Here is a 12,348-nt window from a genome sequence, read left to right on the forward strand (position 1 = left end):
ATTTCAAAGAAGCCTGTAGTCGTACCAGTATTCTTAAACTGGCTGAGTAATTTTGAACATTTCTTGCATATATTATTTCAGCAGAAAACAAATAACTCTAGATGTATCACTTCTAAAATAGAGCAACAAAAAATTTTATATAGAAATTTTTTGACTTGGTTTCGTTTTTGAACTTCTACTTGCCCAAAGGCTTAATGACATGTCTTTTATCCACTCATTACTTTCATTCTTCTGCTAAGTTCAAAGCAAATTTCCATGAACCATGGCTTGGAAACTTTTAAAGTATCTTACAACAAAGTAGGACAGCTCTTATAAACATGCAACAAGTGATTGATAGTATTTGAATAATTAATTCAAAATTTAGAGGTAGGTGTGAGAGACTGAAATTTTAAGGTTAAAGGCTTAAACATTGTCCTCAAGGACTTCTTCCCCATTATGGTAAAACTGTATAAAGAAACTGTGCCCACCTAAGCACACCCTTCCCTGAATATGCCTGGAACTTTGAACTGTGAGTTTAAGCACCTGCAGAAAGATAAGATAATATACTTCATCTGACATGATTGTTCAATTATCTCTGGTCTAGGGAGAAGCAAGCAAGGCTGAGGGAGAAGAAGGCATCCACAAGAAAGCCAAACCCAGCAGCTGTCCTGAAAATCAGCTCTGGTTAGATTTGGGGTGGGGGAGACCGTAGCCCACAGGCCCATCTGCTGAGGCCAGGTTTGCTCACACTCCCCCATGGGGAAGAGGAGAAGTTTTGGGGGTAATAACCTCTAGGCATGAGTGGCATGAGAATGGGGAGTGAACACCCATTCTCCCATACACTCAGCTGGCTCAGTTGCAAATCCCTCCCACCCCTGGATTGCCATATCCACCGGGCATTCATGTGAGAGGCAGCTGAGGAGGCGTCATAAGCCACCAAAAACCCTGAAGCACTCCCAGACTCCTCACTGAGGGAAAGGGATGCAACAGATCCAGAGTCTGTTCCAAGAGACAGTATCAAACTCACCCCCAACACTGAGGTCAGCTACCTAGGCATTCACACCTGGTCCAAATGTGTATTAATCTACTGAATTCCGTGGGTTTTGGGCAACCGTCACCACCAAGAAGACCAGAATAAGGTGGTGAAGATGGAAACCACAGTGGTCATATTTCTACTTAACCTGTCTCTCTGTCACTCTCTTTCTCTCCCCCTTTTTTTCTCTCCCCCTTTTCTCTCCTCTCCTTTTCTATTTCTTTCTATCTCTCTCTCTCATATTTACTGTTAAACAAAATCCATACTCTGACTTCAGCATACGCTCTTGTTTGCACCTTAATTCAGGCAGAGGTATCTCTGTAATACTTTTAATAAAGGGATCACAAGGAGGCAGTCCTTAAGCTACACAGCTAGACTGTTTTCTTACAAACATTTTAGGATTCCATCTATAAGAGTCCATTAGAAATTTCACTATTTCATCTCTCCACGAAAGTAATAAAATTCTAAAACAGATAGATCCTAAGATCATTTGCTAGCTTTGGAAAACAATCACAAATAGGCATATTTTAATGTTAATGTATTCAAACAATCCTAAGAAGTCCAGTCAAGACCATCAGGGCAAAAAGCACACAGTGAAAGACAAACATCAAGCCAAAGTAAATTTATCTAATAGTAACCTACTTTCATAGCTAATGTTTTTATTTTACACATAAACAGTTTTTATCTAGTTTTTACACAAATGCAACTCCCTCTTTTCTCTTTTCCTTCTCAGCTTCCACAGGACTTCTGCTGTACAATAACTATTTAGCAAGTTTCAGTGTTGTTTGCTTTTAGAGAAAAAAAATAATCCAATCATCTTGTGATTCCTACTTATTTCTTTCACAGAACACTTAAATTATACTCACATTAACAAAATATGAAATGTTAGTTTGGAAGAAGAGAAGTCATGCATTCAGAAAATATGCATACAAATCAAATATGTGCATAGAGATTTCCATTTTCATGATTATTAAGCATGAAGTCAGAGGTTTGGCTCAAATACATGAATACTGAAAAGCAAAATTTGCATTATCTTATTTAGTTCAAGGTCAATGCGCTTTAAGCAATAAAAATATTTTTATAAATACGGGTTCAAAATATCCCCTTCCAGCTAACTGGAGTATGTTTATTACTGTTATAATTGGAGTGCTGGTTAGAGAAGTGAATTCTGTGGGGACTGATACACAAAAAGAAGTTTAAAAGAAGATAAAAATAAACTTTCTGCCCCAAAAAATTTGCATTTTCTAAGGAAGACAAAGACAAAGACTGAAGATGTTAATATATCATGTTCAAAGCAACACACAGCTAGCCAGTATAAGAGCTGGAAATAATGACTAAGTCTCTGTAGTCTTACCACTGACCTGTCCCACTGAAGACTCTTCATATTTCCTTTAGTAAAAATAGTGTCTTCTAAGTCAAGCAAGTTAGATTTATTCAACGGGAGCAACCTTGATCAAATTCATCAATCGCATTGTTGAATGCTCAAATATGAAAAAGGAAAAACCTAAGGCAAGACTTTTCCATTTGCATATTTATTTATTTATCAAAGATCCTAAGCATATTAATATAGTCTAGTATCGTTTAGTGCAATAAACATGCAGTTTTAGATAGGGATGTCTTATTATACCAGTCAGTCTCCTGCATGAAGACTGCACGTCAGTACTGATAGCAGAGTGCTATCAACCCATACATTTCTGTTAAATCCTCTTTCATATACTGGTAATCTCCCATAGATCTGATTTTGAATGGCACTGGCTACTACTTCTATGTAACTATTACTCCCCGGCTCATTTGAAAGTTGTTTTTCTTGCACTTGCTGGTATCTATTTTCAGCATAGTGTTCTGAAATTCTCTACTTGCCAGTGTGACTGCAAATTAATTTAACTCTTTTGCTCTTTATCAATGCAGTTTGAGTTTTCTAAACACCTCATTCTCTGCTAAAGACTCTGCTAAAAACTAATCTATCAGTGTCCCTTATCCTTTGTCCTACTGCTTTCAGCCTTTGTCTTTCTTTTTAAGTATGGAATCCTCTGTAACAGTAAGACTAAAATAGATTTTCTGTTCCCTAAGCTCATTTCAGACTTTCAAAAGCCTAATGGCAATTTTTTTGCCAATTTGCTCAAGGGATGCCACAGTACATTATCTGCTTTGGCAATGGTTTGATATTGTTTGTCTGGTACCTTAATTACTTGTTTCAGACATAGTATTAGGAACTTCAATGGCGGTTGCAGGTTTTTTAACATTTCCTATACTCCTTCCTTCAATATCTGCAAGTCTTATAGTCATTTCATCCCCATTTACACACACATGCTCTTCTACACAGGTAACAGGTCTTCTCCCTTTACACATTCACATTTAACCTAAAGTGTTGTGTATGCCTACCCTGATTGTGTTCTCTGTTTAGAACTTAAATTACTGTTTCTGCAAATACATATAGTTCTTCTGGTAGTCATTATTCTTCTTGCATTCATACCTGAGACAGTACATCCTGGACTTAAAAAAAATGAGGTTCCTTAATTAAGTTAATTTTTGATTACTATCAAAACTGATTTTTTTCCTGTTATTTTAAAGCTAATATCAAAAACTTAGAAAATGTCCCTTAAACTTTTGCAGCATTAATTATTCACATGATAAGATTTGTTTTAAAAAACACTTAGTTGGTTAAATTTTATTTATAAATTTTTGAGATATTATCAAAATATAGTGAAAAACAGAATATAAAATTCTCAAGACAACCCAGTAATGTGTTGAAAGTACCTGACAGACTGAAAACAGCAAGAGATGCTTTAATGCTGTTCAACCAAGCAAGAAGATACCACTACAGTGAAGGTCACTACTCAAGATTAAAGGACTGCAATGCGTCATCCCCATACAGACAAACAAGTTCCAGAATATAGCTGAACATAGGAAAATTCAGCACAGGCCTTCCACTGTTGTCTATTTATCACATTTCTACTTCTTTTGGCAGAGAAAATTTTGAGAATATAACCTATGTACTCTATCAGATCAAATTAAAAAAAAAAAAAACAATGTACAAGGTTTTCAAAGAGTGAGGAGTTCAGTTTTGCTTTGTTTCACAGGAAGCAGGAGGCAGGAATGGGCAGGGGGGAAACGAAGGATTTCAAGTTTTGTTCCTCCTCACTCAAATTCTAAATGCCTTGACCATGCAACATTAGCTTCAAAACCCAGTGATGGAGATAGCTGCTCCCACAGAGTACTTAAAATAACTAAGCTGGTAATTCTAGATTTGCACTGATTTCTGCTCGTTTGAAAAGTGGCAAAACGAACACAGCATAAACAATTATATGATGTATCACTAAATTATGTCAGACTGAACCTCTGACAATCCCTCTCTGATAGGGGAGAAACTCCTGCTCTAAGATCTTGGATGCGCCATTGCTCAAAGAGCAATACAGCTGCAGTTAGTGTGCCTGAAGTTCTCACTAACAAGAACAAGAAAACTATTTCCATTCAAATGCTGCCTTAACATCTTTATGTTCGCCATAATGAAGTGGGATTATTTGCTCCAGGAAAGCTTTACACGACCCTAAAACATCAAGTTCAACACCTGGTATATCAGGACTACTTTCATTTATACTATCAACTCCCTGCTTTGTTCTGATTTGACCAAATATAGTTTGAATCTACTTGGAAAGAGATCCTTTTTTGCTATTGTAAACTTGTAAACAACTTACAGTTACAGAAGAAACACAACACAACACCTTCATTAGTCTGCATGAAGTATCAGACACTGAAAGGCTCTTTCTTAAAATAGTAACAAATCATTAACTACTCCTTGAAAATAATTTAGAAAAAAAAAATAAAAAGGTCAAGTTTGTAATCAGCAAAATACAAGTAATGGGAGATCAGGTATTAGGAGCATTTTCTTCTATGTTATACATGTTTACCTTTGCAACTCCAGCCCTATGAGCACCTTGTGATTCCATGTGTGCTAAGTATTTGTTGAATTCCCGGAATTCATCCATCGAAGGCCTAAAAGTCATGATTTTGCAGCTTGGGTTTGGAGGACTATCTGAGGTAACAGCAGCCATTCTGGTTCAATTTCAATCTACCTGTTAAAAAAAAAAAAATCATACACTGTAGAGAATAATCTGTAAAACCAATTCTGACTTTCAACATACATGGTTTCAAACAGAAAAAAATTATCTACAATTATCTGCCCAGGCTAATATAAAAGGCACAAAAGAAATGCTTATGTTTTATCCTTACTCTTTTGAGAATACTCAGCCTTTATCCAGCACAAACACTTGTAAATGACAAGCACACAGTCCAGTCCATACCTCTGCTTTTACAGCATGTTTCCAAGTTAATCTAGGATCTTCCTGTGCAGATCCATCTGCACATTCTCTGTCTAGAGAGTTACATTACATAGGCATAACCCAGAATAACAAAGCTACATGTTTAATAGAATATCACTATTTCCATTCAAGAAATGGAGAAAAACAATGTACTGGATCTAGCAGTGGCCAAATGCCAGAGCACCCATTAGAATAATTTACTCATTTTTTGCTGCAAGATAAGGAGTAGAGCAAAGCAGGCTCAAAACTTTAAAGGGTATAAAGAAAACTTTATTAACAGAAGTAAAAGAAAAAACAGTAAGAAATTAGAAAAAACCTTCAGAACACTTCTCCTTCCCCTAACTCTTCTTTCTTTTCCTGCTTCCAACATAAAGAGACAAATCTGGTATTTTCAGTCAATTTACTGCTTTTAAAATAATCTTTCTTCAGTTCACTTAGGGAGAGAAGTCTCTCCTGCCATGCTATGGAGACTTCTCCACAAGAAACAGTTCTCTCATGCTTTCAATTTTCATGAATTGCAGCCACCCAGAAATCCGAAATCGTGAAGTTCTTCCCATGGTTTGGTAGTCTTCCCACAGCTACCACCATGGGTCACCTCAGTTTACTTGGGGTGCAATTTTAAGCATAAGCTGTTCTAGTATAGAAACAAAAGTTCTTTTATCTCTGGGAACAAAGGTTTTCTTCTCTCATCCCTGGGGCCATGTTTCTCATCTCTCTCATATCTCTGTTCAAGCTTCTCACTAGATCACAGCTACTTCAACATCTGCTTGCTTCAACACTGGTGCTTCTGCTCACGGCTGTAGCTAGAATACTACATCCTCCCAAATGCATTCCATGAGTTACAGGGAAAAAAAGTCTGGTTTATCAATTATATCTTCACCATAGCCTTACAAGAGAATTTCAGCCCAAGACTAAGGCATCTCCTCATTATCCTCCCATGTGGGATTTGACTCCTTCTTCACTGACCTTGGTGTCTCCATGTTATTTTCTTTATGTGTCTTCACCCTTTCCTTTTTCTCTCATTTGAGAGAGGATTGATGTCTGCAAGTTTCATCTGTGCACTAAAACAGTTAATATCTCGCCCTGGCCTATAGATGGTTATGTGACCTCTGCCGGGCAGCAGCCATTCTGGCAGCATGGCTGTTTCCTGGCCCCTGCCACATTCAACTCCAGCTGTGGGGCTGCTTTTTTGCACAGGGCTGCAGAGCCACCTCTGTTCTCAGCTGCATGATTTTCCGCAGTGCCAGAAGGATGGCTAGGCAGCTCATGGCTGGAGCAGAGTCTGACTGGGCTCCACCTGAAGCTGAGCAGAGCAGGCCTGGCCCACCAGCCATGGTTGGAACTTGGCAGTAGTAGCAAAATCTCAGCTGAGCCATGCTGCAGGCCAACCTGGCCATGAGCAGGTCCCAGCCCGGCCAGCGCTGCAGCAAAGCAGGGCCCGGCCCAGCCAGGCCATGTGGGGCCCACAGCAGAGCAGGGCCTGGCCTGACCAGCATCTAGTTACCTGTTCGAAGGCCGGAAGCAAGAGAGTTTTTCCCGGGGCTTGTTCGTCTTTAAGTGTGATTTCACAAAGGCATATTCAGCTCTCTTAAGTGGTTTAACAGGGTGTCAATATTCAAAACTAGCCAGCTGATTGGTTCTGCCAGGTCCAAAGGAAGCTCCTAAGGTCCTTACAGGGAATCACTTCCGTAGCTCATGATTTTTTTTTTCCTTAACTAAGAACTAAACTACATTAAACCATGACAACCAATTATTCACTTCCCACTCACACTGCAAATACAGAGGAAGAGCACTTGGATTTTCTAGCTCTCACTATCAGCAGTTTAACAACAAGACTATATTCCTGCTCATTCTCTGAAAACTTCAACAGAGAAAAAAAGCAAGTAAGCTATACACATAAAATCAGCATTTCCTCTGATTTCCATTTATACATTAAGACTGACTAAAAGCAAAAGTTATTTCCATTTCATTCACCAGGATATAGTAATCATGAAAGGATTGAACTTTAGGCAAGTGACAGATAAACATTACCTTCAGATCAGAAGGTGCTGCAATTCCCAAGTATAAATCACCATGTGCCATCTGCCGTTCACAAAATTCTTCACTAACCTTACGAAAAACTGCTTGTAAAAAATTTCTTCTAACATGCTCTGATCAGATCTGTGGTTACCTCAACCCTTCATGTCAAACACTGGGTGCCAAACTGGCAATTAAATACCACCCATCTGATCACATTTCCCCCATTCATAATGAGATTGGAAGGAGAATAAGTGAAAAAGTAAAAATTCACAAGTTAAAAACAGCTTAATAATTAAAACTAAGTAAAAATTATTTTTGTTTATTATTATCATAGAGAGAGAGAGAAAAAAAGCCCAGGTGATACACAATACAAACTGGTGGTCATCAGCCACCTTTCTGGGTAACTCATCCATGTTATATCCTGGGCATGCCATTCTGCGGTTTTGAACAGCCCTTCGGCCAGTCTGGGTCAACTCCCTCACAGGTTTTTGTGCATCTCCTTACTGGAAGAGTGCAAAACACTGAAAAGTCCTGATTAAGATTAAGCACTATCTGACAACAACCAAAATATCATTGTCTTATCAGCATTATTCTCATACTGAATCCCAAACATAGCCCTGTACCAGCTAAACACACAAGTTAGTATTAATTCTGCCAACTCATACGAGCACACAGTGTCAGATGTCACCTACATCACCTTTCCCTACATCACAGATGAAGCCCATTTCCAAAAGCATAACTTGATTTACCAATTAACTTGCAGTTACTATGTAAACACATGAAATAAAATTGTATATATGGAAAGTGAGTGTCAAAAGGAAACCTCTTACCAGCTATTTAATCTTCATTTTCTCTGTGGGTGAAGAGCATAAGAAATCACAGTGCCTGTATTCATTCCTATAGCCTTCAAGCTCTCTCTTCTTTGGAATTAATTTTTTAATGTGAAAGGGTAAAAGTTTGAAATATTTCATAAATTCCTTATGCAAAAGGGTAAGGAGACAAGAAAAATTGATATCTAAGTGGTTCAGCTATGAGAAAAGCTGCAGGATTATTTTTGCCAATGTCTGATTTCAAGCACCAGGCACGACAACTTATGCAATAATAACAAAGTTATCATTGCATAAAGTACCATGATAAAAATTTCTCTTAACCAAAACATCTCAGCAAAATACACCAGTTTTAATAGATAAGCTGCTCTGAAAACAGCCACATAACAAATCAACTGAATATACTTACCCTGGTGCTTTGACACAATGAAGAAATTCAATTAAATTAAGGGTTGTTAATTGAGTTAATAAACTATGATTAACTCACGCTGTCACAACCGCACCTCAGCATTCTTGCCTGGCTACCAGACTCTTAAAATCCTGTTTGTGAAGATACTCACAAGATTATTCCCTTTTCTCTCTGTAACTAAGTACACACTCAAGTATGTAACATATTGCACTGTGAGGAACCTCAATCTGTATCACAAGCAGAATTAATAAATTTCAACTAATTATGAACACATGTGTAGAGTGTTAGAAATGCTGAATTTTTGCCCAGCTTCATTGCAATGTAAAAAATACAAATCCTGCCCTTCACAGATCTCGTTTCTACCAGCTTCCATCTATCTTAGGGTCCAGACCCCTAAACAATGAGCATACAGACCAGACAGCTGTGTTACTTTCAGTAGAAATAAACTATTCAATCCATGCTCTTGTGTAACCCTTCTTCCTCAGTTAAAAACACCTTCTCATTAACTTACTGGGTAAAGCTGCTCCTTGATAAGCACAATGTTTGCAAGAACTCCTTAAGAAGATTCAACCATATAACATTTTTCAATCAGGTGGCACAAAGATCATAAAGGCTATGAAGAATTTGCTATGCTAGAAGTCCATTAGATGTTTCTATTAATTTTATGGTTTCTTAGTAACTCATCATCTTCTTTATAACTATGATCTATCAGTTGTAACTTCTTAAATCTGTTTTAAAATTTCATTATTGCATTTCTTCGTTACAAACACCAATCTGAAACAGTAGGCAAGAGGTAAGTACTGAGTTACAATGTCTAAATTTAACACAAAAAATAACGCTATGCTGCGAACTAATCAGAAAATGTTGGCCTTCCAATTCAGTTCTATTAACTTCTAACACAATATATAATTCTTTCAAGGACTTTGAAAGAATTCTCTGGAGTCCTACATTCTTTCTCCAAACAATGCCTACTTTTGGTATTTTTCTCACACGCAAAAAATTCAGTTATACCCTAGCCAAATCATTAAGACAAGAGAGCATAATATATACTCCAGTGTCATAGTTAAGAGGCTTCAGAGGCAGACAAAAATCACAACTACTAGAAGACCATTCTAACACAAAATCTGCACTGCAATCATATTATTGCTGACTTAATTATTGCACTTAAGTGTATATGTAACTACTTATTTTGTGATAAGCTGTACAATCTAAGAAATAAAACTTCCAGAGCTTTTATTGACTACTACACAATGAAAATGTGCAAATTATTAGTAAATACAAAGTTATAAAAAGAAGGCCAACATGCCCAGGATGTACTTTATGAAACAGAGAGACAAGTAATATGTATACAGGAAAATTTTACAGGTATTCTAAGTCCCTCATATCAGCATGTAATCAGACATTTTCTGTCCCCTTGTATGACACTACTGCACACTGAAAAAGATGCCCATAATTACCTAGAAAAACAAAGGGTAATGTGAAAAAATGTGAAAAAACCTCACTCAAATTATCATGCATTAGTACTTTACATAACATTGAAAGAAGCTTTTTAGCTAATCATGGGAAAGCTTTAGTCAAACAAGCCCAAGCTATGAACCTGATCCAATAAACTCCACAGCCTGTCCATAAACCTTCAATTTCTTAGTGACCAAGTAGTCTGCCTATGTCTTAAAAGTGTCTGATTAAACAACTCAGAATGTAAATAAAATATAAGCATGTAGTTTGTCCAAAGTTGCCAGCTAAACAGCTAAGTTGTCTAGCCAGGAACTAGGTTCAAGAACCTGATCCTTCTTTTGAAAAGTTTATAGCCATTGCAAGGCCCTGTTAAAATCCTCAAATCATCAGCTAGGAGAATATTAATGCTACATTAGTCTTAATACTGCAGAAGTGAAAACATGAGGTCAGCAAAGTTCAATCATCCACATCTATGCCAGTATGTAGCCCAAGAAATCTGATGAACTAAAAACGCCAGAGTCCAACACTAGAAAAGCTCACACAGAGCAAGATGAAATCTCAATAATGCTACAATGATTTACATAATCCAAGATGCAAACATATTTCACTAGTTATGATGACAGGAAAACAAATCTTGCTTTTTAAACAAATCACGCAAAATCTAAAGTGCACAGCTTGTACAGACATAACAGATACTAAAGAACAGAAGTGTTCATGTTACATGCTTGATAACACATTTTAGTCCACATGTTTTTTGGTAATTGCAAAATCTACATAATTGTTTCTTCTGTATCCTAAGAAAAGGGAAGGACCTCTATACCCCATCACAGCCTTTACAAATTAGTACTAAGCAGCTACAATTTCCAGCCTCCAGTGCCAAAACATTGAACTGCTTCTTTGTAATGTCCACATACTAGAAAAACAGCATGTGTTAATTTGCAGTTAGTTAAAAGGCACAAAAACCTGTAGCCTTCACTACATTAAACCAACTTTTAGTATTACAATATTCTCTCTCCACCTTAATATTATGCTCTGAAGGCTATACACTTCTTTTTGCTTCTAGCCAAAAATAAACTAACCAGTACTGTGAATTCCGCTCACCATCAGCGGGGAATCCAAACTTTCTGGCTCCAGACTACAAAAGACTTTACAAAATAATTCTTCCAAAGATGCTTTCTGGAACGCATCTCTTGACTGCCTACTTAGGGCAGTCCCCTCTACTGAAAGCACTGTTGAAAAAAAACAAAAAAGCACAGACCAATACATCTACTCTGCTATTCACAAAATTATTAGCTAACATGGAAAAGCAATAAATAACAATAGGCCACTGCATCATAAAATAAATGTGTTCATATTTTAAAAGATAAGATTATTTTAATCTCTGTGTTCTAATACATAACATTGCAATGTACACAAGCTTTACTCTACTACCAAAATTAAACAAATTACATAAAACAAACTCCAGCAGAAGAAAAAAAGTATGAAGGAAGATGGGAAAAAATCAAATCTCTTAAGGTCACCACTTCTCACAGATAAATTAAAACACACATTTTTTAACTTTTCTTCCAAATTTTCACACACACTAAATATGGGGAAACAAACATTTGACAAGAATTCATTCTGATAACTTTTTTTCAGTAGATAGCAACAAGAAAAACTTGTCCAGAGAAAGACATGTACAGGAAGGCCCAGCTTTTTTTTTTGAGGCTGTTTTGCAAAATAACCATGTTTGAACCACCAGCTCTGCATAAGCAGGAAAGGAAACAAGTAGTAGAAAATTGTGCCTTAATCTATATTAGTTTCAGCAGCAATTTTACTTAAAAGTAAAAACTCTGTGAGTAGATTCATCAGTTTTAAGAAGTTGTTAGCATTCTGTAAGCAGGTACCATCCAACCCCTTGTACTGTTCAGCAAAGCAAATTCAAATATCCAAAATATTGCACTGGTGCACTTTCAGGCAACTGGAAACACAAAAGCACAGTTTGCATGTTCAACAGTTACTGGGCATGCAAATAGTTAATTCTCAGTGTAATTTGAGTTTGCATAGTTATGTTTGAATTGTTCCTTTAATAATGGTAAATGTGCAAGCAATTATGTCTGCCTACTTTATGTTTCCGGCTTCAAAAGAGATCCTATCCATCAGGAATTCCAAATCTGCTACTTAGGTTATTTGACTGTATTAACAGTGAAAATAAATATATGGAACATAATGCTTTGTATTTGTGGTATGAGGCCAAATCTCATGGTTAGGTATGTATTCCTCAGATATTCACCATCATCAGAAAGACTCAAGTTTATAAATGTTAAA

General features: G+C 36.9%; 1 protein-coding gene across 5 annotated transcripts in view; it reads right to left on the minus strand.

Moving 5' to 3' along the window:
• KDM4C (lysine demethylase 4C) overlaps positions 1-12,348 on the minus strand; it is a 251,603-nt gene that overhangs the window by 232,948 nt on the left and 6,307 nt on the right. For all 5 annotated transcript variants that reach the window (XM_071425053.1, XM_071425054.1, XM_071425056.1 and 2 more), the window contains exon 2: positions 4,921-5,085. In XM_071425053.1, the coding sequence (XP_071281154.1) occupies positions 4,921-5,064 (144 nt within the window). In that variant the 5' untranslated portion in view covers positions 5,065-5,085. The remainder of the gene's footprint in view (positions 1-4,920; positions 5,086-12,348) is intronic.

The sequence above is a fragment of the Agelaius tricolor genome, unplaced genomic scaffold (assembly GCF_023055355.1).
Source record: "Agelaius tricolor isolate 1412-34295 unplaced genomic scaffold, bAgeTri1.0.p SCAF_4, whole genome shotgun sequence".
Lineage (NCBI taxonomy): Eukaryota > Metazoa > Chordata > Aves > Passeriformes > Icteridae > Agelaius > Agelaius tricolor.